A 27,239-nucleotide genomic window follows, 5' to 3' on the forward strand; every position below is an offset into this window, starting at 1 on the left:
ACCAAGGCACGGAGAGAAAAGAGGACAAAATAACCCAATAGAAATCCGGAAGGGAAATGCATGAGTGAGATTTCTATCAAGGAAAACAGCAGGGGGGAAATAAAAACAAAAGATAGAAATGTGTGGAGAGGTGGAGGGAGGAAAAAAAAAAGAGAGAGAAAGGGGAAAAAGAGACTGGGGGGCTGAAGAATGGCAGGATGGGGATGGGGGACGGGGTGGGGGGAGATATTCACTTCAAAAGAGCTGAAAAGCATGACGCACCGAGGGGAAGCCCAGCTGAGATCACTCTCTTTCCTCAACATTGCCCGTAGACTGTCTGTGTAGAATTATTAACTTTTTTCCTTCTCTCCTTTTGCCCTCTTTCTCTCCACCAAAGCCCTTCTCCAGTTTCTCAGAAGGCAAAGCAGCCTGGGCTGGGTATGGGAGGAGGGAAGGCAAGGAGACTCAAAAGCAGCTGCTCCTTCACTGAGCTCACTGCAATAAAAAAAAACCCCAACACTTTAAGTGACCATATTTCAGAGGCATTTCCAAAATATACAGCTCCACACATTCTTGAAAGGCCTCTGAGCCCACAGCTTAGCCCTCTCCAATGGATGTGGTTACAGCTACCCACAGGAGACCCACGGATATTAACCCCTGCCAGTCCTGTGTGCTGTCAGTCCTTCACAGAACCAGAGAAGAAGGGTATTTACTCTAAGCAGTAATCATCAACATTTCTGGATGTTTATCTGTCAAAACCCTCTTTGTTTAATAACCTGATTGAGGTTATTATCTGGGGGACAAAACTGGATGTGGCTCCTTACTTCCAAAGTAGGACTACTTGTAAAATAACAGTAAACTGGAAATTTAGAAGTATTTCTAGTCTTTCCCCAACATCATTCTTTTTTTTTTTACCTGATGAGAAAATTAACAGTGGTCTTTTCTTCTAGTGTCTTTTAGCTCAGAATTTCCACTGTAACATAGAGGTTACAGTGGAAACAGGTTATGGGAGCATTCCTTCCTACATGTCTGTCAGCCACATTACCCTATAATTTGGTACACTTGAAATTAAAATAGGCTATGTTGTACCTCGTGCTTTCCAGAAAAACTAAACTGTCTTCTGCTTAGGCCCCTCATAAATGACCACTACCCTAAAAACATTCTGCAAATCCAGACATACCAAGTGTCATGCAAACTCACTCTCATTCAGTGTTGGTTTCTGATGACTATTTAAACTTTGTCCCCAACACCCACCTCTGTCACAGCAAAATTTCCTTTCCCAAAGCCTTCCAAGGAACTTCTGAATCTGGCCAGGATGCAAATCCAGAATCACTATGTCTCTTAGCTCTGGACTTTGCAATGCTAAGATTAATGAAAGCATCATCTTTTTTTTAATCAGGAGATGCTTTCTAGTGAAGCAAGGACATTGAGGTTTGAGGACACAGAAATGCTAAGGATGGGATGTCCTACATACTGTCTGTTGCAGCAGAAGTTCCCACCACAACCTCCTAAGGCAACTGTAAACATCTTTCCTCTCTTCTGTTTAAAATCAAAATACCATAGATGAACTTTACAATTCTTGCTTGTCTTTTGAATGTCTAGAGAAGATAAAGACAAGGCAAATGGAATTATTTGTATAATGTTTATAAATTAAAAATTTTCACAGCTGCCAGATAAAGACTCCAATCCAAGTTTGACACCAAATACAGATGGTTTAGGAGGCCCCTTTGCTAACAGAGGTTCTCAAGTCTTCCTTAATTCTGCTTATGTTAAGCAAGTAGACAGTCAACTCTTCTCTAATGTACAGGCATTAGGATGCAATGCAGTTGCTGACCGCAGCATTAAAAAGCTGTGGTTGTGATACTTACTGAGTTTGGCCCTCAGTTTCCAGCTAAGCATTTCTTACCTCAGCTACAGACAAGTTTTTAAAGCTGACTCTTCTAATAAAAGTGAAACACTTCTGTTTTAGGTGAGCAATCTTGAATGAGTGATAGATCTCTGTCTATGTATCTGCCCTTCCTGCACAGGGGATAGAAACTGTTTACTGCGCTGGAGCAGCAGCCAGCACAGCTCTTCCTGCAGCAGCAAGCTGCTGTTTTCCTGACACCTACTACACTGGTGCTTCAGCTGCTATTCCAGCCTTGTGCTGGGCCACTGTGAATTATCTGGCAGCACTGCACAGCAGTCCCCCTGTGTGACTCATCCCTGCTATTTCTAATTTAAGATAGGTTATTTTCCTCCCCTTAACATCTGAAATCCTTCTGATCATGAGCACAGAATAACCTTTCCTATAAATGTGCCCTGCATGTTTGTGGAATAGGCCATCTCCATAAAGGACAGCTTTAGCCCCACTACACCATTTTCCTTCTTTTATAATTCTAGTTCTATGTGTGCCACTCCTGTACTGCATTGGATTCATCCCGCTGTTTTTCAAACCAGAAAGGTAAAGTTCCTGGAGCAGTGGGTTTTGTCTTCTTTTGTTGCAGTTGTTTTTTAAGAGATATTCAGAAGATCTTTCCCTGTGTGGTTAAGAATAGACTTTCTTTGCTGTGTGATTGAGGATATTTTACAGTAGAACTTCTATAATCATTCACTATCCTCAGCCGTGTATTGGGAAGCAGACAAACTCCAGAGGAAGTGTGACTGGGCAGAGGTAATTGCCAGAACAGAAGACTCATTTTTATGAAATTTTTATGGGTGGATATTGGCAGAAACAAGAAGCTCCACGCAGGGAAACCCTTAGATATTAGTAGCATTGGATCAGGTCATGTACAGTAATTAATGCTGAGAAGATGCCAAATACCAGAGAATGCAAAGAAAAACAAGGGCATTATGATGATGATGATTCAGCAAGAGAGCTCGTTTGTGGCTGAGAAGTGCCCAGAGTAGAAATGAGTTTCATTAATTGCTTGGTGGGAGAAGAGAGGAGGCCTCTATTAGATTGTGCATTGTCCCATGCACTCCCTGATCCCCAGAGAATGTTAAACAAACAATGCATTTGGAGAAGCCCAGAGGACATATGTCTGGAAAGCTGCAAAAGCCTCCTGCCGTCCTTGGGGATAAAGAAGGGAGAGAGGAACCGAGCTGACATTTGCTCAACCTTCTGATTTGTCTTTGTCTAACAGTCCGTAATCCCTCACATTTCTCTATTTACTTCCAAAATTCCCATGGATTCCCTGCTTACATTCTTATCAGTTTAAATTATCTCACTTTAAATATTCATCAAAGTAACTGGGCCAGACTGTCACTAAGCTAAACTTTATGTGTCTAATAAAAATCCTAAAGAGGCATTGATGAATTTGCACAGGTCGTGTGTAGTGTGAGAAGAGACCAAGGGCAGTAAGAAAATAAAGCAAAATTATGCCTGTCTACAGAATTCAGTGGCACATGTGTGCACTGTGACTAATGCAACAATCCAGAGCAGTAAATAGAAGGTAGAGTCAGCACTGGTAAGGTTTGCTAGAACTGGTGAGAAAACCAATCATTATTTGGATACAAGGCCAGCTGCACTGCCCTATCCATGTGTAGGTATCTATACATAAAGGAGTAAAATAACAATTCAGCCCCTCTCAGTCAGATTTTTGGGGCATGGTTCAGTAGTCCACACACAGATATTTTGTGCTGTTTGATATACCTATGGGCAAGCCTTGGGATGCACTTGGAATGAGAGAGATGCTTGCTTGGGCTTTGGTTGTCAGTGCAGGTCAGGCCTCCTCTGAGCCTTGTGTGCTCTTGTAGACCCAAGCAAATGTCCTGGATATCCAAGGGCAAATGACATTAGACATTTATGTTTATGTAAATGAATAAAGTGCACAGGTAACTGTTCCTGAATCACTTTCTCCAATGACTACCTTGACTAAGGTGTCCTTTGAGTTAGTCATGGCAGAAGCCTGCTGCTATTAAGGATTCCCTCCTCACTTCCATCTGCCACCAAAAGTGCCTCTGCCACACCAGAGCAAATGAACTAAGTCACAGATTGCTGTTGACAGTACAGGAACTTGTACCTATAGAGTACCTGACACCTATATGTTAATAACTAACTTACGGGTCAAGAGTGAAGAGATGCATTGTTGCCTCTTTCTTTCTTAGGAGTTGTGCTTTTTTCTTCTCTCTGTACAATTTGTGCAATACCTTGGAGCAACAGCTAACACTTATTCTAATTACCAGAGACAGTCTCTGTGTTCACACTTGCACTGCTGCTGAAATAATGTAGCTGATTTTGACATCCAGAAGCCAAAATAGCCATTGATATTTTGAAGTGGGGTCAGAGAAGAGTTCAGACTAGAAAACTTTTCCTACAGTGAAGGAGGATGATAACTGTGACTTCAGCTCTATGTGCAGAGCAGTGACTGTTTTACTGTGCCACTCTCCAGCAGTGAGGGAACAAGGTTACAGTGGTTCAACAGGCAGAAGCTCCTAAATGTGACTGCCTCAGACACAAAAAGGATTGCTGCATAGCCTCTAATCTACTGACAAAGGTAAGAAGAGAGAAAAGGAAAAAAGGGCAATAGCATGATCACAGTCCATAAATACAAAATGGACATCATAAGTTTTTGCTGTTGGGTGGTCTTGAATCTAACAGACATAACATTCTAAGGCTGGAATGGAAGCTAGATGAATTTGTCTAGATGTAAGGAAGCAGATTCCTGACCAGTGTGTTACTAAATGCTGAAATAATAACAATGGTTCTATGGGCTCTTTGTCACTGTAAATGTTTCATAGAGATTAGATGCTTTCTACAACATATGCTCTAATTGAAAAGCAATTCAGAGGATCCTTGTGCCAGAGGTTTTAACTAAAGCTTCACACTGCCTCTTCACAGCTGATGCAAACATGGAAACACCACCCTCCTCAAAAGTGATTCCAATTCTTCTTTTCACACTTTGCGTGGAGCCATCACTCTCATTGCTACCCCATTCCCAGCCTCCTGCTCACACAGGCTGCAGGTGGACATTGCACTGAGGGACACCACAGATAAGTGAGGCCACCTGCAGCAGCCCTGTGTGGTTTTGCCTGAGTGACACTTGGCTGAGCTACAGCTCTCTGTGGGTCTGCCCCTGGGACTCACCATGCTCCAGGATGTATTTCACAATCTCACCATTCCCAGTCTTGGCAGCGTGGTGCAATAAGGAGCAGTGATCAGGTCCTTGGATTAACAAATTGGCTCCTTTTTTACAACATTCTATGAACTAGAAGGAAAAAATATAAAAAAAGAGAAAAAAAACATACAGAAGGATAAGATGGGAGGAGGAGAAAAACAAATATGTAAGTTCTTTACTGCTTCTCATTGTAAGTTAGTATAAAATAGAATAGAATAAAATAAAACATTAATTTAAAGCCAGCTTTTAGGCCCTGATATAAAACATCTGAAACCAGAAGTATTGACAATTATATGTGTTAAGGAGAACAGTCCGTATTTCCTAAACAATGAGACATTGCTACTCTACTGGTGATGATTTATTGCTTGCTAGGAATGCTTGCAAACCACATCTGGTAACACTGTTGGGATATATTAAAATATATGTATTTGATAAAATGTTCTGGCTTCTTTGCTGAAGACTCACATTTTTCCTCAGCACAGGAGTCAAATATTTTCTGACTAAATCAGGAAACTCCAATTCAAAATTCTACAAGGAGATTAGGTGACTGTCATGGACCTCCCTTGTCACAGTGCCCCCCGTTCAGCGCTGGCCAAAGACGGAGCAATACATGGGGTAAGAATAAGAGAAAACAGCAACCAGGCATGTCTCAGAAATGCTGCAAAATTTGGGGAAGGGGGGTGGGATTCTGCAGATCTCTGCAGAAAAAGGAGAGAATTGCTACAGTGAGGACTCATTTATAATGCAGTACACTGAAGAAGGACAAGGAGTTTCCCCATCAAAGCCAGCTCAGGCAAAACATTTTCAAGAATTGTAAAGGAGACAATATTTTTATCACTGCTTGAAGGACTGCTCCCTAGATGCTGCAGCCACAAGAGCTGAGGCAGTGGTATAGAAGGGAGGCAAAATACCTGCAGGCAAAAAGTTGGCCTAACAGCACTGTCATTTTTACAAATGGCTCCAAGCTGGCTTCCCACAGATGAAATTGCAATCATTAATCACAGTCCTCATCCAAATTCAAGAGCATGTTTTCAGATCCTGACTTGGCTACTGAGACAGGCAGCCTGAATGGCTGTCTGGTGTGGGACTGCAGTCATTGGCACAAAAAATTTTGCATGAGTAGTTTTGCCTCCCAAACTTGCTGCACCAAGGCACTACATGTTTCGAGACATCCACCAGGTGATAAAACCACCAGCTGAGATTTGTTCTACCTGGTCTGGTGGTTGCCTAGGTAGACTTTGAATAAGGTAGCACTTGGGGTGTTGGCCACCAGCCTCACTGGTGGAAAATATGCTTTCCTGTGTAAGGCTGTGTCAGAGCTACCCTGCTGTTCAACACTGCCAATATAGCAATTTCCCTGTTAGTGACTGGCACATTGTTCTATGCAGTGGGCTCTGATTCCTGGGCGAAAAGGCTCTGGCTAACACCAGATCCTATTCACACAAATTTCACACCTCACCGTAGTGATGTGTTCCCCTAGTGTTCAGGGTTTCCTGGAAAGGCTGTAAAATAGCACTTGCCAGAAGTTCCCACAGCAGCCTATTTGTGATTTGAGCAGAAGTGTAATAAAATGTACAGTATATCTGATCAGCAAAAAACTGAGTGGACACTCTGTGCTCTTTACCTACCTTCAGTAGATCACCAGATATGACAGCCTGTAAAAGTGCTGCAAAAGACAAAAAGAAAACTGATGTCAGGCAGAAAGCATTATGCATACAGCTCCATAGCTAAGGACGCAGCTGACCACATCTGCAAATTAAGGCTGACATCCCTTAGTCCACTTGCATTCTCATGTACTACCAGAACCAGTGCAAACCCTGTGCTGACACATATTGGAAAGGAAAAAGACAACCCATGGTGATAAAAGCTGTATGGACATCAAGCCGTCATTTCCAATGCTCTTCTGGAACTGCAGGCTTCTGTCTGAATTTTTCATTTGAGACTCTTCTGAGACCTTTCAACAGTGTCCACAAGGTGGACAAGGTCAAGTTTCCAGCACCTAAACCATCACTGAAAATACCAGTGTTATCTGCACAGAGAACCTGAAACTGTCCACAGAACTGTCAGACTTTGTCACACTGATGATGGAGTCAGTCCCCAGTACACTGAGAATCCCAAATTGTAGATGACTGAGTGACAAGAGAGAAATTTCCTAACAATTCCTTGTATTACATACACATTTTGAGATGCCAGAGGCGAACAAGTCCCCTGGGTTTGGCAGGCAGGGTCAAAGACAGAGCAAGAGCCAGTCCTCACCTCAGCAGCCTTTGTATTTTAAACAGACATGGAAGCAAAAAGAGACAAAGTGGACAAGGGCTCACAACAAGGCAGGACAGAGCTGCAAACAGCTGGGAGCTTCTCACTACCCACTAGTGTGTCCTGAGCCTGTTAAAAACAGAAGGAATGCAAAAGCCTGGGACTCCCTACTGCCCAGAGAAGCTGTTACAAACCTATCACTATGTGTGTCCTTTTCTCCTCCTTCTCCCTATCATGATACATATTGTGAAAAACAACGATGAATAGTCTTTCTGAGAAAGCACTTATGTAGTTTGCAGCTTCGAAAGCACTAAACATCTGCCTCAACTCACACTTTTTCAACAGTATCTAAACCCATTTCTATCTTTGTGCCTAGGCAGTGCATTCAAATTAAGCATTTCCCCAAGTGCCATCCTTGATAAAGGTGCCAAAAATTCATACAGGAGTAAGCAGGAACAAGTGGGGAAAGAGAAGCACAGTATAGCCCAACCTCTGAAAAATAACACACAGGAAACTGCACAGTGGGAATTCCCTCATGAGCTTCAAGGCATCCAAACTAAACACTGCAGAAGAGGAAGGATGTTCAAAGGCAGCTCAACAAATGTCCTTTTCTTTGAAAACACCTGGGGCTACTACATTGTTTTCTGGTCTCAGTAATGCCTCATGCCCCAGCCACACAGCACTGGGAAAAGCAAAACCCCAGTCCAGCTAAGCCTGTCTGGAGGAAGCAGTAGCAGCAATTCTTGCAGCTTTAGATTTAGAGCGATTTTTCAGTGACCATGAGTTAAACCAAATCCTAAAATAAACCCCAGCATCTATGAGAGCGAGGACACACAGATTTTAGGAATGGAAGAAAGCAAACACCAGCAGGTAAGAGCCAGAAAATTCTTCACTTTTTATTTTCAGTGGTTGACATCCTTCTTTTTTCCCCCAATAGTTCTAACAATTGCTCAGCCCAAATTAATGGCAGAGCAGAATTTAACTAATGTAATTTGTTTTATCTATTTCCCTCTCTTTTTTTGGTCTATCTGGTCTCACTGACACCTTTATTCTTTAGGCTTCGGCAGTCTGAACTTGCAGTAGCCTAAAGAATAAATATTTTGCACATCTCGTATGTGAAAATCAAATGAACTGGTGACATGAGTTTTTCATTGCCTTCAACGTCCAATTTTTTAAGACATGGCCTCCCTAAGTCACTTTCCTAAGAGGCAGTGATACATTTTCTTATGCAAGCCACGCTGAAGATTACAGTTCAAAAAAACCAGAGAGAGATTCTATGAAAAGCCTGACAAGATGTGAAAAATCTTCTACACCGAAAATCCATAATCAGAAGTGGTCTGGTGATAAGGCTATTAGGATAAAGCAGCTCTAAAACAAATTCAACATAATTAGACCAATCTTTTCATCTCTTTCCTAAGCCTCAAATCCAGCAAAGCATTTAGGCAAGTGCTTAGCTTTGAGCTAATTACATTCTTTTCACGCCAAGTCTACCTGCACTCTTAAAATTAAGTGCTTTGCTACAGTAGAACCTACTGGATAAATGAATACATTACAGATCAACAAAACCAGCTGGCATAACAAGAGATTACACACCAGTGAAATAATTCAGAGCTGTATGCCCCAGCAGAGGAAGATTTAGAAGCTATTGAGCTAGAAATGGAGAAAGGTTCTTTAGAATCAGGAGTGTGTTTACATAAATATATGAATATTGCTTAGCACACTAACCCCATAAACCCAAATGGGGCTGCTGGGCATACTGAGGAGGAGGGTGAAGGTGGCAAAAATCACCTGGTTGTTAAAGAGGTGGTGAAGCAAGCAAGCAGATGGCATTGACGAGAGAGAGCAGACTGAGAAGTTGGAGAAAAATGCTGTTAACATGCAAAGCCAGGCTAGCCTAAAATTAGAAGCATTAAAGTGAGAATTGTTTTATTTCTTCTAAACAACACTGCACCACTGGTATAATACATAAAATTGACTATGTCACTGTTTTATCATATATTATATACTTTCAGGTCTTAAAGATGTGTCAAAAATCACTTGATTTAATTAATATTAAAATCAAGTCATTGTTTACTCAGTTTCTCCCATGAAAAGCATTTCTCATTACTAATAAAAGTGTTTTATTATCTTTTATATTTATTTAGCAAGTACCTTTATTGCTGATGTGACAGCTTGGCAAAACTGGCAAGTGGGGTGCTCTGCTCATGTATTGAGGAAGCATTCAGTCCCCAGGCTGCTTCCTCAGTAAAGCTCTAAGTACCCAACTTACAAAAGAATCTTCATTAAAAATACTCTAACCAAAAAAAAAAAAAAAAAAAAAAAAACCAAAACAACAAACCCAAGCAAACAAAAAAAAAACCCCAAAAACCTAAGTAAACAAACAAACAAAAACAAAAACCTCCCCAAAAAACCACAAAACCCAAACAAACAAAAAACCACTGTTCCCAGGCCTACCGGTAAGCACAAAAAATTACAAACAAAACACACACCAGAAAACCACCACAACAAACCCCCTCACACACATGCCCCTCTCCACCTCTCATAAATTATTATTGAGCAGATACAGGTGCATAATGCACCAACAGAAAAAAAAAGCCATGTTGAAAAGGCTGCTAATTGAATTGTGGTAATGCTGCAAGCTAATAGAGATTGAGACACAGGATAAACAAGTGCGAGCTGTACACTCTCATGCTGAAAACAATACTTTTCCTAGGGCATATATCACTCATCTAATTTCTGTGTTAGTGTCCTCTGCTTCCATTGGAAACAGCTGTTTTTATTTCATATTCTAAAATTCTATGTTAATGTCACTGAGTTACAACAAACATTTTTTGTTTCCCTGACAAAATTAACTTCTAAAATAACAAATGCTCTTTCTGGCTCTGCATGTGAAGCCAGAACCATTAAAAGAGTGCTGCAGTCAGTCATTAAACATTGGGCATCAAATAAAGAGTGAAGTATTCATACTCCATAACTTCAGAGGCTGCAAGATGCCTAAGAGGTCTCACAGAGTTGCTTGGATGGTCAGAAGAGAAAATAACTCTCCATAAAGAATAACCTATTTTGCCCTGCAACAGTTCATGTTGCACTCCACAGACTAAAGAAGCTCTAGGGAACATTACTTCCAGCCTGCAGCACCTAAATTAGGAGTCGAACTAAGGCAGAGAGGGGATCCTTCAGAATGGCATGCCTCCAGGGGACATGTCTGATCACCTCCAGCAATGACAACCAAACAGGAGCAAAATGAGAGGTCCTCTTTTAGGGTTTTCCAAGGTGTGATTCTCCTAGCACCAGGCAATACTCATGGTCTTGGAAATTTCAGTTCCTCATACACCATCAGGTGCAGAATGAGAACGTCTCATCAATGTAAGGGCTAAGGCCACAACTGCAGCACATCAGAAGAATATAGCAGGAGAGGGGCAAGTCATCACCATCACACTGCTCACTTCAAAAGCATAGAAAATTCTCAGAAGCATCCGAAGCATGGAAAAACCTCAAACAACTACCCCTTCCTGTGTGCCATGCAGAAAAATTTCCTCCTAATCCCAAAGCTGCTGATCAGTTTAACACCAAGGACAGACACAGGGTTACTAGGCACACCAGAAACTTTGCTGCTGAAACACCTTCAGAAGGAGCATGAAGACAAAAGTTCTTACAAAACCTCGTAAGCAGCATCTCAGGATCACAAGGTTCTTTGCTTAAAGTAGATTGACATGGAAGATATTAAGTAAGTTGAATAATCATTAGTGAGACAGTAAAAGGAGATGGTCTGCACTGAAAAAAATCTCAAAGAACAGGGTGGTTCTACAGCCTGCCACTGTCAGAAGTACAGGAGTAAAGTGTCTTTCCACTTGAGTAAAAGTTATTCATAAACCAGAAATATCCTCCAGATTTTATTAATCAGACTGCACAGCTGATCTAACTCTTTCAGTGCCATATTTGAAACCACTACTTCTGTACCAACTAAGCCACAAAGGATGCTGATAAAAATGTACAGCAACTTGGAAGTTTTCAACATTTACAAGTAATTCTCTAGTGAAGATCTAAAAATTTTGAATGAAGGGAGCAGAATTATTTAAAACTATGTTAAAAAGTATAAGTACCACACCAAGGAATTGTCATATTCATAATTAAAATGCAAGCAATTTTAATTGAATGAAATGCAGTGTGACAGAAGAATATTATTTGTAATAATGCATCTTACCATGAGTTAAAAAATACTGGGGTAACAATGCATCTAATCAGAGTATGACAATATTTAATCACATGGGAAATGATGGCAGAATTCAGCTACAATAACTCCAGACCTGATTGGAGGAGGGTGCTTTGGCCAAAGTGGTTTGGTGGGTGGCATCCCTGCCCATGGCAGGGGAGCTGGAGCTAGGTGTTCTTTAAGGTTTCTTCCAATCCAAACCATTCTGTGATTCTCTGATCTCAAGCAGAATTAGGGCTCATGAAACCTGTAGCTCTTTCAAAAGACACAGTAAGACAGTCGATAACCTGAAGTGATCAGCTCCTTGCAGAAACCTCATTTAACAGACACTGCCTGCATCTGTCCAACCCTTTCTAAGGCACATCTAATGCACTGATTCAGCATTTGGAATTGATATGCCATCAGCATTTCAGTGTTGAATGCTCCTTACTGGTTGAAGGCAGCTAATAAAAAATACAAGAGCTTTGGTGTGGAATGCCCAGAATTTGAGTGTCAGTGTTCACCACCCTCTCCTGCTAGAGTGCTCAGGGGAACTCTTAAGGAATACCTCATAAAATACTGCCTCATTCCAACCTTGTAGAGCTGATAATGGAGAAGAAACTATAGGAGAAGGTGACATCATCAGATTTTTGAGAGTTATTAAACTTAACTTGGACTATCATTAGCTTCCAGAACATTTCCAACCCTTTATTGCTGTTTTAGCCTTTGTGTAATTCATAGAGTCAGAAATTTAAAGTAATTACTGCTTTACATCTGGAGAAGTTAAAAGCTGACCCTGATTAGAAGAGTACTTGTACACAGTTGGAGTCCTCTGAGCTGTTAAAGATCAGCATTAGAGAAAAGATAACAAAAGAAGCCCTCGGGACTTATTTCTCACCAGTTTTACAGAAATCAATAACTTCTATTTCAATCACTCCAAAAGCTATGCTCTCAAAAGACTCGAGTCCATTCAGAAATACACTATTTTCTCTGTAAACAACAATTTGTTCATAAAAGGTTTATGACAAACTGACAGGAATATAACTTATCCAGAAATGTACAGAACTGATATTTTTTCTACTCTAGCCATGATCTTCAGCCTTGCAGATGAAAACGGTGGGGAGTACCACAAAGAATTGCTTTATGGATTACTTCCCTTCTGAGAGGACTATGAGAAACAGGCATCTAAGACACAGAGCAGTGAACTCACTTGGTATTTCTGAAGGGCCTAACAATCCCATTGAACAATTTCAGGGATCCCTGAAGAGAAGTTACAAATCTCTGCACTTGAGCTTTTACAAAAACTTTGCCTCTTTCCAACATTTTATCTGCTTTTAAAGCTACAAAAAGAAACACAAACCACCTATAAAATACACATGCCAAACTGTCTACATAACTGAGAAATTAAATTGCAAAACTAATAGTGCTTTGTTGGAATGACTGTGAGCTCACAGGTCTTTGATCTACAGACAATCTCAAGCCTCACCAAAGCTGATGATGATTAAATATTTCCTTTGAAGATAAGCTGACTGAAAGGAGCAATTAAATTTTTCTTCATGTGTTTTATGCACCTACAAGTAGTGGAAGTGACAACTGAAAACCATGAAAAAATGAAACAGAAGTGAAACCTTGCCAGTTAAGCGGCCTTCTAGATGCTGGCCAAAAAAAATCCAGAAATAAATGGTAAAAACACTTCTTCCATATTCACTGAAAAGATATCCCCTATATTCACTGAAATATATTCCCTTCTGTATTCACTGATATATATTCACCATATATCACTTATTCTATATTCACTGAATTCACTGAAAATAGTGAATATATTCACTATATCCACTAAAATATTCACTATATTGCATTCACAGGGAATAGAAAAATTTTCCTGAATTTGCTGGAGGAGCCTCATAGACTGCAGAAGAAGCGTGATGGAAATATGACAGCAAAAACTAGATGCAGTTTAGAGGTTTCCTGCCTAACTCATCCCTTGTGCTGAATAAAGCAAAGACTCATTGAATTTTAATTTTTTTCCAAAATATATCTGTTTGCTACCACTGCCCTAAAGAAACAGGTGTTAAACAAGAGTTCTCCACAGGTTTTCAAATTCAAAAAAGTCTTGGGCTTCTTATGGAACCTGAAAGCAATGCCATCAGTCTAGGCAGGTCACAAGAGCTCTACTGCGAGGCACTTTTTCCATGAAAGAGAACAAAATAAAGATCCTGAGAGCTCAAAATACTCCCAAGAGGCCAAGAAAACCAACATTGCAGCAACCAAGAGCTCAGCAGCACATCAGCTGAGCAGCAGCCGGCACACACACCTGGAAAGTCTTCCCACAGTATCTTCAACTATTTCACCTGGACAGGAAAACCTGCATTAGCACACATCCTCTTGGGGTTTGAGAGAGACACTTTTGAAGTCTTCTGGCCCTCTGAATAAATCATGCCTCAATGACATCTATTTCTAGGATTGGATAAAGAGGTAGAAAACCCTTCTAAAATCTTTGAGGGCTGTCCTTTAGTTGCAAAAGCACTGTGTCCCATGCAGATTTGGAGAATTGACACAGTTTTGATTGCACCTGTTTGCATAACTTGTGAATATGAGAAAGATGTAACATGTAAAAAATCAATCATGCTCAGGTGGCTATAAATATGCATTATGAACATTTACCTTTTAAGAATTTAAAAATTCAAACTGCACCAAAACACTGGTAAGAGAGAAGGAGGGGAGGGGAAGGCCAAAATAGCCACACATGCTTGCTGAAGAGAAAGAAAGGCCAAGTTCTCACTTACACAGAAGTCCCTTCATACAACTCTGGAAGGATAAAGAGGCTTTCAAGCAGATGTAAATTACACTCAAGCTGCCTTTAAAGCCCCATTTTCACTCAGACTAGTTTAAAGCTACTTTGATGCCAATTAGAGTCCAACCTGAATTGTTTATGTGGCACTAGTGCAGAGCTGAGAGTGCAGTTGATAGTTAGGAGAGAAAGTATTCATACACTAATGTTGAACTTTTGCTGCAAGACCATTTAACTCAAACTTACAAAAGGAAAACATGGTAAAAAAAAAAAAAAAGACTTCTTTTGTAAAAAGTTCATAACCCCAAAGAACAGTCACAGATAAACTAAGCACCATCTGGCTCACATCATCACTTTTTTGCCTTCCTTTTCCCTTCCACCATATTTATTTTTAAACCAAGACAACAATTTATGTCATGCTCAGGAGTGATGCAGTGGAAGAAAATGTCTGATGAAGTGAGATCACAGGGAAGACTTTGGCTGACTAATGCAGCAATTTTATCAATAGAGTGGCACTACTTTGGCAGAAAGAGAATTCTAGGCAAAATAATTAGGCAGTGGTTTATTTTTAATTTGAAAATAAATAGAACAACAAAAAAGAAGCATTGTGGGCCACACTGTTCTTCTTCTCTGTCTTTGTGGAGCATTCCCATCACAGGCACTCTTAGGACTCTCCCTTCAGGTTTTTGCCACTGCAGCTCTGGCTGCAGTGCTTTTGCCTGGCAATATCTAAGTAACCCTTCCTCAAAAAGCTAGGGCTTCACAGGACTACATAATCCAAAATTCAGTTCAAGAATATTTTTTCTAGCCAAATTCTTCAGTGGGTGAAGTGATTGCCACTCTTATCTGACCATGAGTAACCTCCATCAGAAAAAAAGCCAGAAGCAAAGTAGTTTGCAAGGTTACCCAGAGCTTCTGCTTGAAAACAAGCACTCCAAGTCACACAACTTATTGCTCACTCATACTTCCTCCAGAGGGGAAAAGGATAATAGCAGTGAACATGGTGAAATAAACGTTTTTCTGATTTCATCTATTACTTATCCAGATGCCCACATCTCCCTCTCAGACCCCTGCTGCCCCCTCAAACTGCTTGGATATGATGAGAGGGTGGGTGTAGGCACCTTTTAAAGGTTTTATCCAGAAAGGACTTCCCTCAGCCCTAGACCTGTGCTTTCACAGAATTATTTCTCTTACCAGGGGAACCCTGGGTCTGCATCAATACCAGCCTCTGCTGAACTGAGAAGAAAATTAACCAACCCAGAGCAGATCCCCAAGGCATTATTAGTTCAGCTACAGATACTTTCAAAACACTGTCCAGGAAGGCTTTTTTCCCCAAAGTGGCTAATTAATCAAAATAAATACCTGCAGTCCAGAGTCTCCCTCCAACCCCTCCCATACTCTCTTTAATTTGCACAGAGAAAGCATTCCACATTCCACAGCATCTCAATTTGTTGCTGGGTAAACAGCTGCAGCATCACCATGAAGAACACAGCATCTCCTCTCTCTCTTTTGAAAGCCTCTGGTGTATAAAATAGCCATTCATTTTTTTATCTCTATTTTTTAATTCTACCAGCACTGAGATGTTTGGATTCATCTGCAGCATCCTGCTCATCATTTTAATCAGTATGGCAGACTGCTTCAAAATTATAGAAAACATCCCTTTGCAGACTGTGGCTCTCAAGATTAGTGGAGAGTGGCTCCAGAAAGAAGAAAGGAGGCCAAGAGAGTGAAGTTTGCATTCCCACAGGCCACCATGGGCAACAGGAAATCCCATCTATCAGAGGTTCCAGGAAGTGCTATTTTCTGGGACTCCTGCAACCATCTTCCTCCTTGCATGTGTTTAGATTTCCTCTCTTTAATGGAACTCGAGCAAATGCCAGCATGGACAGGGCTTTCTGCCTCCAAGGCAGGAGCAGACACTGCAGAGCAAAGCATTTTCCTGTGTGGGATGGAGCCAACACACTTGATCAGTCCCTTCCTTATAACTCAGATAGCAGCTCTCTCTATTCAGAGGGATCTCCAGAGACAGAATTACACCTCCCACCTAAAACTTCCAGTTTGAACCCATGCCAAGCGACCCCTGTGGAAATTTTTTTCTAATAGAGAATAATTTAGAAGTCACCACTGTAAACTCACTTCACTTCTAATGCACTCCTGGCTCTACTCAAATCCCTCCTAGGTGTAGGATATCCAAGCTGGATGACTCCAAGTCATGGAGTGACTCCATGGCATGGAATCAGCACCTGGCAGAATCTGAAAGACCTCTGAGTGTTGCTATTTGTCTTTTCAAGCAGAAAACCCATCCTTTATCTTAATCTCTTGTATAATATTATCACTTTGTAATAATTAACTGTCTTCAAAATTGCTCCACTGAATCTATTTCCCTCTTGTCTTAATTTCTCAGTTGTCCTCATGAATTTTGATTCTATTACACACAAAATGGCCAAAACCACAAACCCTAAACCACAGAAATTATGCTGATGCAACAAAACCACACATCTGCTGGAAGCAAACTAGGCAGAAAGCCCAAACTCATTGGTTTATAGAGAAGTAAATAGGAGAGCAGTGATATAAATATTTGAAACCTCTTGTCTCCCGATCAGGATGCAACTCAGGTGTGTAAGGATTAAGCTCTGGTTGCCTGCTACTTGAGGTGCATTAGTATAGCTACTTAAAACTGAGTAATTCCATCAAAGGCAAGGCTCCTCTGTTTGAAGTCAGACACAAAATTCTTGAGCAGCATCAGCTCCAAGTTGCCATGACATGAATAACACACCAATGCCCCTACACCATTAATAGCAACACTCAAGAGTTTGCTGGGGATTTTTTCAGAATACTTGAATTAGAAATAGAATTCATTGTACTCTTTTTAAGGTCATTTCCTTCAATTGTTTATGTGATGATGAAGAATCAACCCCAACATACAAGGTAAACAAAGAATAGTAGAGAAAACATAACTTTGGCCAGATGAAACTATAGATGTGAATATTTAATGCAGATTTCTGCAGGGTGGCTGTAAATAGGAATGGGGAAGGCATGATTCGGTGTGCACACAAAATACAGTGCAGCTCTGAAAGGTGCTGGCTGAATGAAGGGCTTGGTCAACCTCAGCCATTCACCTAACCATAACCAGACAATGACTGTGTAGGGGCAACAGGATGTATTAGAAGTCTGAATTCCCATCACACTACCATTCCCATTCCAGAAACAATGGATGCAATAACTTCCAATGGTGTCAAACCTCCTGCACATATCACCAGGACTTTTTATACAGCAAAAGTGTAGCAGGTGATACCCTTCACTAAAAGATGACTTGCCTAGCCCTCCATCATGATATCTACCAGGTCTCCAGGTCTTCTGTGGGCCTGGCACTTGTCCATTGTTGAGTCTTATCTAACTCCAAAACCCAAAGAAAATCGCTGATTTCCAAGGCTGCAGGCCAGGGAGCTGCACCAGGGTGTACCTGGCTGAACAGGTCCTTATTCAGAGTCATCAATCCCCTGTCTAAACTGGTGGGCTTTAAGATTTACTTGGCTTGTATCATTTTGTCAATCAGAGCATTAGAGGATTAGGAGTTTTGTTTACTCCTTTTGTTTATTAAAGAAAGAAAGAAAAAAAAAGCTGATGGATTTTACTCTTTAGTTATCGATTTCCTAGCTACCTGTACCAAGAACAAAGACACAAACCTTAAGAGGCTTTGGGTATTTTTTCTTTTGAAGTTTGAGATTTTCTAGCAGTGCTCTTTCCCTTTCTGTGCCAATTAAAATGGGCCTGTTTTGTAACTGATAAAGGTGCCTCTAACACGTGTCCACAACAAGGAGCTTTGTGTGCAGTTACAGTTGTTCAATAGATGCCCAGTCCCAGACAGATGGTGCTTTATCTTCACCCCCTTGTCAAGACAGCATAATGCATTGTCCTGTCAGGGATTAATGGAAGTGCCACTCATGTTAGATGCTAATTCTGGTACAAGTCTGTTAGAACACTACAGATGCTGCATCTACTGTTTCCCACTGTGCTTGTAGCAGTCTGTCCACACTGGAGCAGAAGCAGGACATTCAGAAACCAAGGTGAGGAGCACAATGCAAAAATCTATGCAGAATGCAACCTTACTGTCAATGGGAAAGAGTCATTTTCAAAGCAAGAAGAGGATGATAATAAAAACCCCACGGAAAAACAGTAGAAGAAAAAGTGACAACTGAATATTAAAGCAGACAAAACAAAGATCAGGAACCAAGAGGGAGGTTAAAAACAAGATCCAACACAACAGAGAAAGAGCCTTTTCTCAGTAATGATCAACATATCACATCATCAGAAAATCAGCACTAGAATGGTCCATAATAGTGAAGAGCAGCTGTAGTACAGGGCAGAATGTAGATACAGTGAAGGTACATTATTCCACTGTTGGATCTTCCCTCACTGCTAGCCCAAAGTATTATTGCCTTATAAAGAAAAGTAAATGTTTAACATATTGAATAGGTACACAGTTGAGTACTGATTATTAATAAACATCTAAGTCTCAAAACTGATTTCAAGGTACATACTCCAAGAACAATATGCCAGGAGACATCTGCATAAACACTATAAAAGACAGGCAATTCAGAGATAAGTTTTCAACTCTCTCATGGACCCTCTTTTTTGTTTAGATAAGAGATTTGAGATCTAAGGCTAATTTGAGATGCCTCCACACATGCAGTCTCAGTGAACTGAGAACCTTCTAGACTCTAAAACACCTGCAGAAGTTTTGGCACATTTTCCTTTCAGGACTGTGCCCATTTACCATGTTCCGTAGCTGGCATAGTGGGATAGAGGAAATTCAAGTATTGGACCCTTCTTTCTGAAAAGTCACTGGAGAATGGGAAATCTTTTGTGTTTGAGAGAAGCTCTTACATATTTATGGGGATGACAAACCTAGTTAGAAACTCCATGGTCACAAAACTTGTAATAACTGGCACTGTCACATCACTAATTGGTCAAGGCCTTTCACTCTGCATTTCAGAAGAGGTTGCATGTGAGAGAAAGAGAAGAAAGGCAAGGAAGAAGAGGCTATTCAGAGATGTTGATCAAACCTGAAAAGCCAAACCATGGCAGCAGATGGTAGATGGCAAACAGGAAGGTTTTGTCAAAAACTCGAATAGTATAAAAATAGTGGAAAGAAGAAAAGCATTCTGACAGCATGAAATACTAACCTTTAAAGACACACAAGGAAATGCATATACACCGTCTGTTGCTCCATTAATAGACAAAGATGAAGTAAATAGAGTAAATGCAAGGGAAATGAAATAGCAAGAGCAGCCCATCACTAACAGGTTTATGCACTGAGATGCAGCTTGAATCCAGGTCCTGAAATAGTATATTAGACCATAATGATTTCAAATCTCTTCTGAGAGTTGGAGACATGAGGTATACTGCTAACTTCTCACAGCCCTGTACTGAATATTAGAAGCTGTGGTCATGGTAAAAAGCAGATGAACTATTAAACAGGAAAACTCCATCTGGTTCACAAAATCAATGAGCTGTAAATCATAAAAATCTAATAGGCCATACCAGGAAATTAAACCTGTATACTTCTGCCAGTCTCATGCTTTTATTTGTCACAGGATCTGCTGCTACCAGACACTAGGAATGGACTAGGTGGGCCAGATATATCTTTGGTCTTGCATGTTTGTTCACTTCTATGGCTTTCTTTACAACTTTTGTTACTGAGGAAGGACTCGCCAAGGAGATGGGAGAGAGTTTATTAATGACAATATGTTTGACATCCATTACAGTGGGCTGAAAACCTTGGCTGGAGCCAAGGACAATGTAGGTTGATACCTAACTAGTCACTCCACACTCCAAGTGAGCATAGTTCAGTGACACACTTCCAGGCTCAGACCTCCTTACACCTCCACTTGCAACAGTCCTCACTATTCCCATCTGGATCTTTCTTGAGTGATGCTTATGGTATTGGCCAGAAAATGTTCTGATTGTGTGACTGCATACAAATTGGATGTCAGAAGAAAATAGATATTTCTTTTTTGGACCAAAAGAGTACTCCCAGTTCAGAGCCACACGATGAACTTTCCCCTCTCAGTCAGTCTCCCTTTTTTTGTTCCTCATTCCTTATGCAACTCTGGGAATGCAATTACCACCCCTCCAGAGAAAGTCTCTGGATTTCAGTACCAATGTAGCCATATTTTGATATACTGTAGATGGACTTAAGTTTGCCACATTATTAAGCAGCTGGTCATCACAAATTCCCTCTTTAGGTCATAGGGAAAGATCAGATCCTTCAAGTCTCCCTCACAGCAAGCATATTGCCATAACCTGCCACTCCTGCTACTCACGCTGTGAGATTTTTCCATGTAGAAGAGCCTAGCTGCCCTAAACTCCATACTGTCCTACTAAACTGACTTTACTGGTAACCCAAGATAATATGTGTTCAAGCCTTTAAAACACAATGCATTCTCCTCTCAATGACAAAAATGCTGTCCTATGAGAGTCATAAAAGATGTGCTTATCTTTACAAAAACTTGTATCATCCTTTAAGCCACAAATTTTTAACAGGTGAAGCTCTATACAGTTGAATGAATAAACTGTAAATGCTAGCAATATTTCCATTTGATTAAGCAAGATTCATTTTACAAATAACTCAACTTCTGTCAGTCCCAATTAAACTAACCAAATGATCAAGCACTTAATGTCTACAGAAACAAAGTTTCATCAACATCAAAGTTTCATTTTTATAAAAAAAAAATCTTTCTCCACCACAACTGTATTAAAGCAGAGCTTACTAGTCTTTGGTCTCATTTTTAATATGCTGTTAGTATCTATAAAACAGATCTTACCTTGATCTTCTGAAGAAACCGGTGACCTGAAATAAAACAACAAAATCCAGTCAATCTTGGGTAAAAGGAAGGTCACAAATAAAGTTCTGTCTCAGTCTGGGAAAGGGGATATGGAGTAATTTGAAATTTTTATTCTTTATTCCTTAGAAGAGAGGATTGAAAGGCATCTGGCAAAAAAAAAAAAAAAAAGATAAAAAAAAGAAAAAAAGAAATAGAGCTGAACAGGTCATCTAGCAGCAGATTCTGCAGGCCAGAGTGAGCATATGGAGCCATCTCTGTGAGGGCTGCTGCAAAGACTGTCTGTAGATACTTGGCAGAAACTCATCTGCTACTGCCAGCAGAAAACCTCACAATTAGGGTTAGTCAAGGAAATTACATCTTGGTAGGAACTCACAGTCATTACAGTGGCCATTTTTTGCCATAAATCAATGTAGGGGTTAGCATAAAACAATAGCCATAATTAGTAACAACTCATGCTATCTTCACAAAAGTAACACAATAGAACACAAAAAAAAATAATGTCAGGACAGATGTAATTACAGAAAAAAAGCAACATACCAGCTGCAACACAAGAGTTATGGGATACCCTAACCAGTGGATTAGGACTCTGATAATACCCCAAGAGAGGGAAGGGTTATGAAACACAAATGACCTCTCAGTGTCCCTGCTGACAAAGAGAACCCCAGTGAATTCCAGGGATTTGTGTCTCAGTTCCCATCACTAAGGATCACGCTTCTGATGGTTTTGGTCACCACCCAGAACAAAAGGATATGGAAGTACTGGCCCTCCATTTTTCCCTCTGCTGCAGTAGCATGGGTTACCAAAACTGAGGCTAACCATGGGGCTGAATCTAGGATGTACCTTCATTGCTCAGACCAGACTGACAGCACAGAGTCCAGAGGGCTGGACCACTCCTCAGCACTTCCCCAGCACAGATTTCAGTTCCATACACAGCCTTCCCACCCAATGAGTTTGTTCCTGCAGCGAGTGGGGCAACCCATGTTTCCTTTCCAAGATATTCAATTTCACAACAACGTGCAAAAATAACAAATTAGAAAAGATTTTAAAATGTTAGTGTTGCCAGCAAAGAGATCAAAGCCACCAAAAGAAAAGCAGCCACAGAGGGGTGGAGGGAAAGGAAGGAACAAAGGGGAAAAGAGCACATGTATATTTAACTGAGTCAGCAGGGACTGAGGGCTGGAGGGGGGGAAAAAAAAGTGAAGCAACCCCGGGTTAGAGGAATAAAGGAGCTGAGGAAGAAGCCATGATCTCATTTCATAACAAGGGTTTGAAAATGAAGGTTGAGGGATTATAGAACATCAGAAGCAGATATGCAAATATGTAGATGCAAACAGGAAAAATTGAAAGAAAAGAAGGAAGCTTTCCTGCCAAAGTATGTAAATTTTTTTGCTGTAAAATAGAGAGAGATGTGCAAATAAAGAGAGGAAAGAGTTAGAGCACAGCTGGAGCAATGGTCACTACGAAAGGAAAAAGATTTGATTGCCTAATTAGGATTCTGGCTGCACAAGAAGCCAATGTGTCTGTATGGATCAGAATTAATTAATCCTCTACTCCCATTAAAGGCCCTGATTGCTGCTGAACATCCTAAGCATGTATCCTGCTCTGCTGCCAGCCAGGCCAGCTCTGCCCTCACCCTTTAGCCGTGTGTGTGAAATACAGCAGGAATGCAGGTAACCCAAAGGATTTAGCAGGGCCCACTAGAACTGTCCTGCTTTGACTAGTTAGTTACAGATTTTGTCTTTAACTCCTAGCAGAACCCCTTCTGAAGATCAAAAGCTACTGCATTTTCTACAAGGTTAAACAAACCAGAATGGGTCATATCAAGAGGTGAAAGTTTTTAGATACTTGAAGATATTTTTACATGCAAGAGTCATGCAAGGTTCCTTGGCTCACATATTTTGACCCTCCACCCATTGCTAAGGCAGTATTTCACTGCATCAGCAAAATATATTCCTTTGTTTTGTTTCTTAATTGCCCAGTTTCATCACCTTTCAGTTCTTTATTTGAAGCAATAAAATAAACAATACAGATTATCCTATAATTTGGCTCTTCCTTATGCTTGGTTAAACAGATGTCATTAGCTCCTTAAAGCATCAACAACAGAAGAGATGTTATTACAATATCAATGCCTTCTCAATTAAAGCTTCGATTGAAGGGGAGGATGAAAAATATGTTTATTCATATTTTGTGTGCCTAAAATTATTATATATTTTTCAAAATATTACTGGCCTTTTTGCTTTGTTGCATGTCTCAAATACAATGTTTGTAAGAAATGTAACATTAGCACTCATGCTACTAGCAGTGCTTTTATTTGAAAGGATCCATGATGTAACTGCATAGCCTGGCATCCTGAGAAAATAAGGTTTATATAACCTTATTTATATCAGTTTCATCAGGTTTATATCAGTATCTTGATGTGTACACATGCACCTCTCTGTCTCACTCTGATAAACTCTGGGCTTGTTGGCTCATTTCATCCCTTGTTAATTGACAGGGAGTCAATTCCTGCTTGCACACACCAGGAAACAAAATAGCATAAACTTAACTTTTCTGATGTAGCAGCAAAGCCACAAAGGAAGGTTTTGAATATCCCAGCCACAGGAAAAGCCTCAATGAGAGCTTCCACCACTGGAGATACCAAAAGCTCAACCACAATAGACTGGGCTTCCTTTGTTCCACCACTGACACGGAGAATTTTGGCAAAGAGCAGAGAGGACTTTCAGCATCCTCCTACAATTCCAGGCCATACAATTTAGCAAGGGGGAGGGAGGCTTTCCTAACTGCTCAAGTCCTCTCCTAACTGCACCAAGGGGAGTCGTGTTTGTAGCTGTAATGGGAGGAAGTGAGGCTGCAGAAACCTCCACACTGAATGGAATTGGGCATTTTGTGCACTGACTCCTCCAGCCCATGCTTATGGCAGGCTCTAAGGGAGGAAAGAGAGAAAGCCTAATGACCTGTTCTAAACCACATCCACCCTCTCCACAGCCACAGGGGCTTTCCTAAAAGGACAAAACAATCCAGTAGATGCTCATATTTCCGGTCACACATCTTTCCCTCAGGTCTGAGAGAGGTGTGAGAGACAGAGTGTGGCAGCACTGGTCACCAGACAGGTGTTCCAAGAAGGGAGGATTCTCATCTGCTAACACCCTCACAGGAACCATCTGTCCAGTGCATGTCAGCTCCCCTCCCAGTTTGATCCTGGTTATGTGTTTCACTATCATAAAGGAGCAAGTTATCATCTTAACAGCCTCCATACCTTAAAAACATAAAAATTAGAGACAGGTCATAGATATTTCAGGAAAACTAATATACTGTCAAGATCTGTGGTCTCACCTGGGTCAAAACACTTTGCCAAATGACATCTTGAAGAGATTTTCATTTGGTTAAACAAAACAGAAAAAAATCTTCAGGAAAAGGTTCAGGCTCTGCAATATCCTGTTCTTGGCCATTTCAGAATGGAATAACTTCTTTCTTTATATGTGTATATATACACATCAACTGGGTTTTTCTTCTGGTTTTATCTTGGTGTAAAATGAACTTGTAGAAAGCAAGGTTCACCATCTCCCCAAGAGAGTAAAGGCAGGCCAGATTATCGGTGATTGGCTACATTTCCAGAGTCATGAGATTCAATTATCTCTTCTACCAACAGTGATATTTATTTTCCCATGCATAAATGAAACTGGAGAGCCTGATTTCACATATTTCACCAAAGGCTTTAATCTGACTTTCTCCCTGCTCTGGTTTTACAAACATCTATTGTTGTAGCAGATAGTTTGAGTAAAGACATTTCTGTGATAGGAAAGAGGATCAGAAGGGAGGAGGAGGAAAAGCATGATGTCAAGAAGGGTCTTATCTACTCTGTTTGCTTTCCATGCTGTTCATTGCCCTCTTTTCTTACAGGTCCTGCAGCAGTGGCAAACTCAGCCAGAGGGATAACAGAACTTGCAAGCCTCAGCCTGCAAGGGGAGGTTGTGCAAGGTCTGTTCCACCACCCCTTATACAAGCAAAACAATACCCTTTGGACTTAACAAAAAATCTTCAAGCATCTTCCAGAAATCAAGGTACACATCTTTAGAAATGCATAAAAAAGCCAGATCTTACATACACTAGATGCATCCAGCAAATTGGAATACTTAAAATATAGAAGGCATGAGACCTGCCCACCTGAAGCCACAACAGGCCTCCAAATTCACTGTCTGATCCAAAGCTCACTGGAATTTTCCCACTCACTCTTGCAGGATTTGGACAAATTGCTTCAGAAATCTAATCCTCAGTATAGGCAAGGCAACCTTCAGCATCATATAAACCTCTCTCCAAGAGCCAAACAGTCAGAGCTGTTTCCAAGTGCACAGCCCAATGTGCAAGCACTAGGTTTGTTCACAGTAGATGGGTGGAAGAAGGAATATTCATTTCTAAGGAGGGAAGTGCAGGGAATGTCACAATTTTGAGCCTAGTCAACTGAGACTTAGGAACCCAGAGATATACAGCCAGACTCCAGGAGATGAATTCTAACAAAATTTCAGCAAAAGAGTACATTATTCATGAAGACAAAAGACTCTGGAGAAACAAAGTTGGAGCTGATGTAAAGCAGCAATTTTAATCAATAAACCTGTAGCAGAAACCATCGGCACCAGACCTATTTAAAACCAGCCATTTAATATTTAAAGGCCAAATAACAACCTCTATGCAGCAATTCTACTGGGGTTTATGACCATTCCACTTTCTTCCTGCTTAAGGAATGTAGTCCTGCAAACTTTTTAATTCAGTCTGACAACAGCTGCCTGTGATGAGGGGAGAGCAAGAGCTGTCAAATTAAACCCATTCCTTCTCATTTTGCAAGTGCATCTCTTCAGAAACAAAAGTGGCATCCCTGTTGGGATTTATTCACATATCCTCTGATTGCAAATGAAGAAAAATTTTAGCACATCATGTGTTTTTAAAATATAGGTGAGGAAACCCTCTCATTCAGCAACTTGTATCAACACCCCTGTAACTGTGATTCCCCTGCAGTCCCAGCTGCAAAAAGTACATAATTTTATTGGTAGAAAGGCAGAACTGCTTGCTTTCCTGGAGCAGATAATGCTCAGTCTGGGCATAGCACTTGATGAAAAAATAAAAGCCTAAGAATTTCTAAGAGCTTCTCCACACTTTCACTGTGACCCTATACATTCCCAGCTCAGAGTGACCATCAGAGGCTGGAGAAGCACAGCAAGTTAGCAAGTTAGCAAGTTCAGCAAAGGCAAATGAAAAGTCCTGCACTTCAGGAGGAGTAAACCCATGCAACAAGACAGGCTGGGGGTCTAACACCTGAGATGAAGCTTTTCAGAAAGGACGTCTGATGTTAGCAAAGTACAAGTTGAACATCTGTCAGCAGAGCTCCCTGCCATGGGAAGGGCCAAAGACACACTGAGCTGTATTTGCTAGAGCTGAGCCATAAAGTAGATGGAAGCGATTTCTGACCCTCTACTCCATGCTTGTGAGACTTGAGAACAACACAGACATTGACAAATTGGGCTGAGTTCCAGAAAGGGCTGCAGAGATGCTGTGGGCACAGGAGGACAGGCTATGGAAACTGGGAATTAAGAAGAAAAGCTATGGAAACTATGGAAGTAAGAAGAGAAGTTTTGGGCAAAATCTAATTGCTGCCTTCAACTACTTAACAGGAAAGGATAGAGAAGACAGAGTCTGCATGAAGAAATAAACAACAGTCACAAGCTGGCACATGGGAAATTCAGACTGGATGTTAAGGAAAAAAATTTCTATGTGGATGATCAAAGAGAAGAACAGGCTGTGTAAAGAGATTGTTGAATCTCCAGTTTTGCAGGTATTTAAAACTCATCTGGAAAAGGCTCTGAACTTCATCTAGCTGGATCTATCCTGAAGATTTGTATTAGATGTCCTTCAGAGTTGTTCCCAACCCAAGTTTTTCTGCAATTTTTTAAGTTTCTCTACAAAAAATTTCTGGTTTTACTACCCCATTTCTCCTGTTGTTCTTTCCTCTCAAATATTTCTCATAGACAACGGCCATACTGCCTCACACACATGGGAAAATGCTGACCAGCAAAGCCCCTGAA

The 27,239-nt window shown here is 40.7% G+C and overlaps 1 protein-coding gene across 4 annotated transcripts in view; it reads right to left on the reverse strand.

Annotated features, from left to right (window-relative positions):
- Window positions 1–27,239, reverse strand: part of DGKI (diacylglycerol kinase iota) — a 200,111-nt gene that overhangs the window by 7,847 nt on the left and 165,025 nt on the right. For all 4 annotated transcript variants that reach the window (XM_054281810.1, XM_054281813.1, XM_054281812.1 and 1 more), the window contains 3 exons: window positions 21,145–21,170; window positions 6,707–6,744; window positions 5,048–5,168 (listed from right to left, as the gene is read on the reverse strand). In XM_054281810.1, coding sequence (XP_054137785.1) covers window positions 5,048–5,168; window positions 6,707–6,744; window positions 21,145–21,170 — 185 coding nt within the window. The remainder of the gene's footprint in view (window positions 1–5,047; window positions 5,169–6,706; window positions 6,745–21,144; window positions 21,171–27,239) is intronic.

Source organism: Melozone crissalis, unplaced genomic scaffold (genome assembly GCF_028551555.1).
Source record: "Melozone crissalis strain CALT ecotype California unplaced genomic scaffold, PUWL_Pcris_2 ptg000033l_1, whole genome shotgun sequence".
Taxonomy (NCBI): Eukaryota; Metazoa; Chordata; class Aves; order Passeriformes; family Passerellidae; genus Melozone; species Melozone crissalis.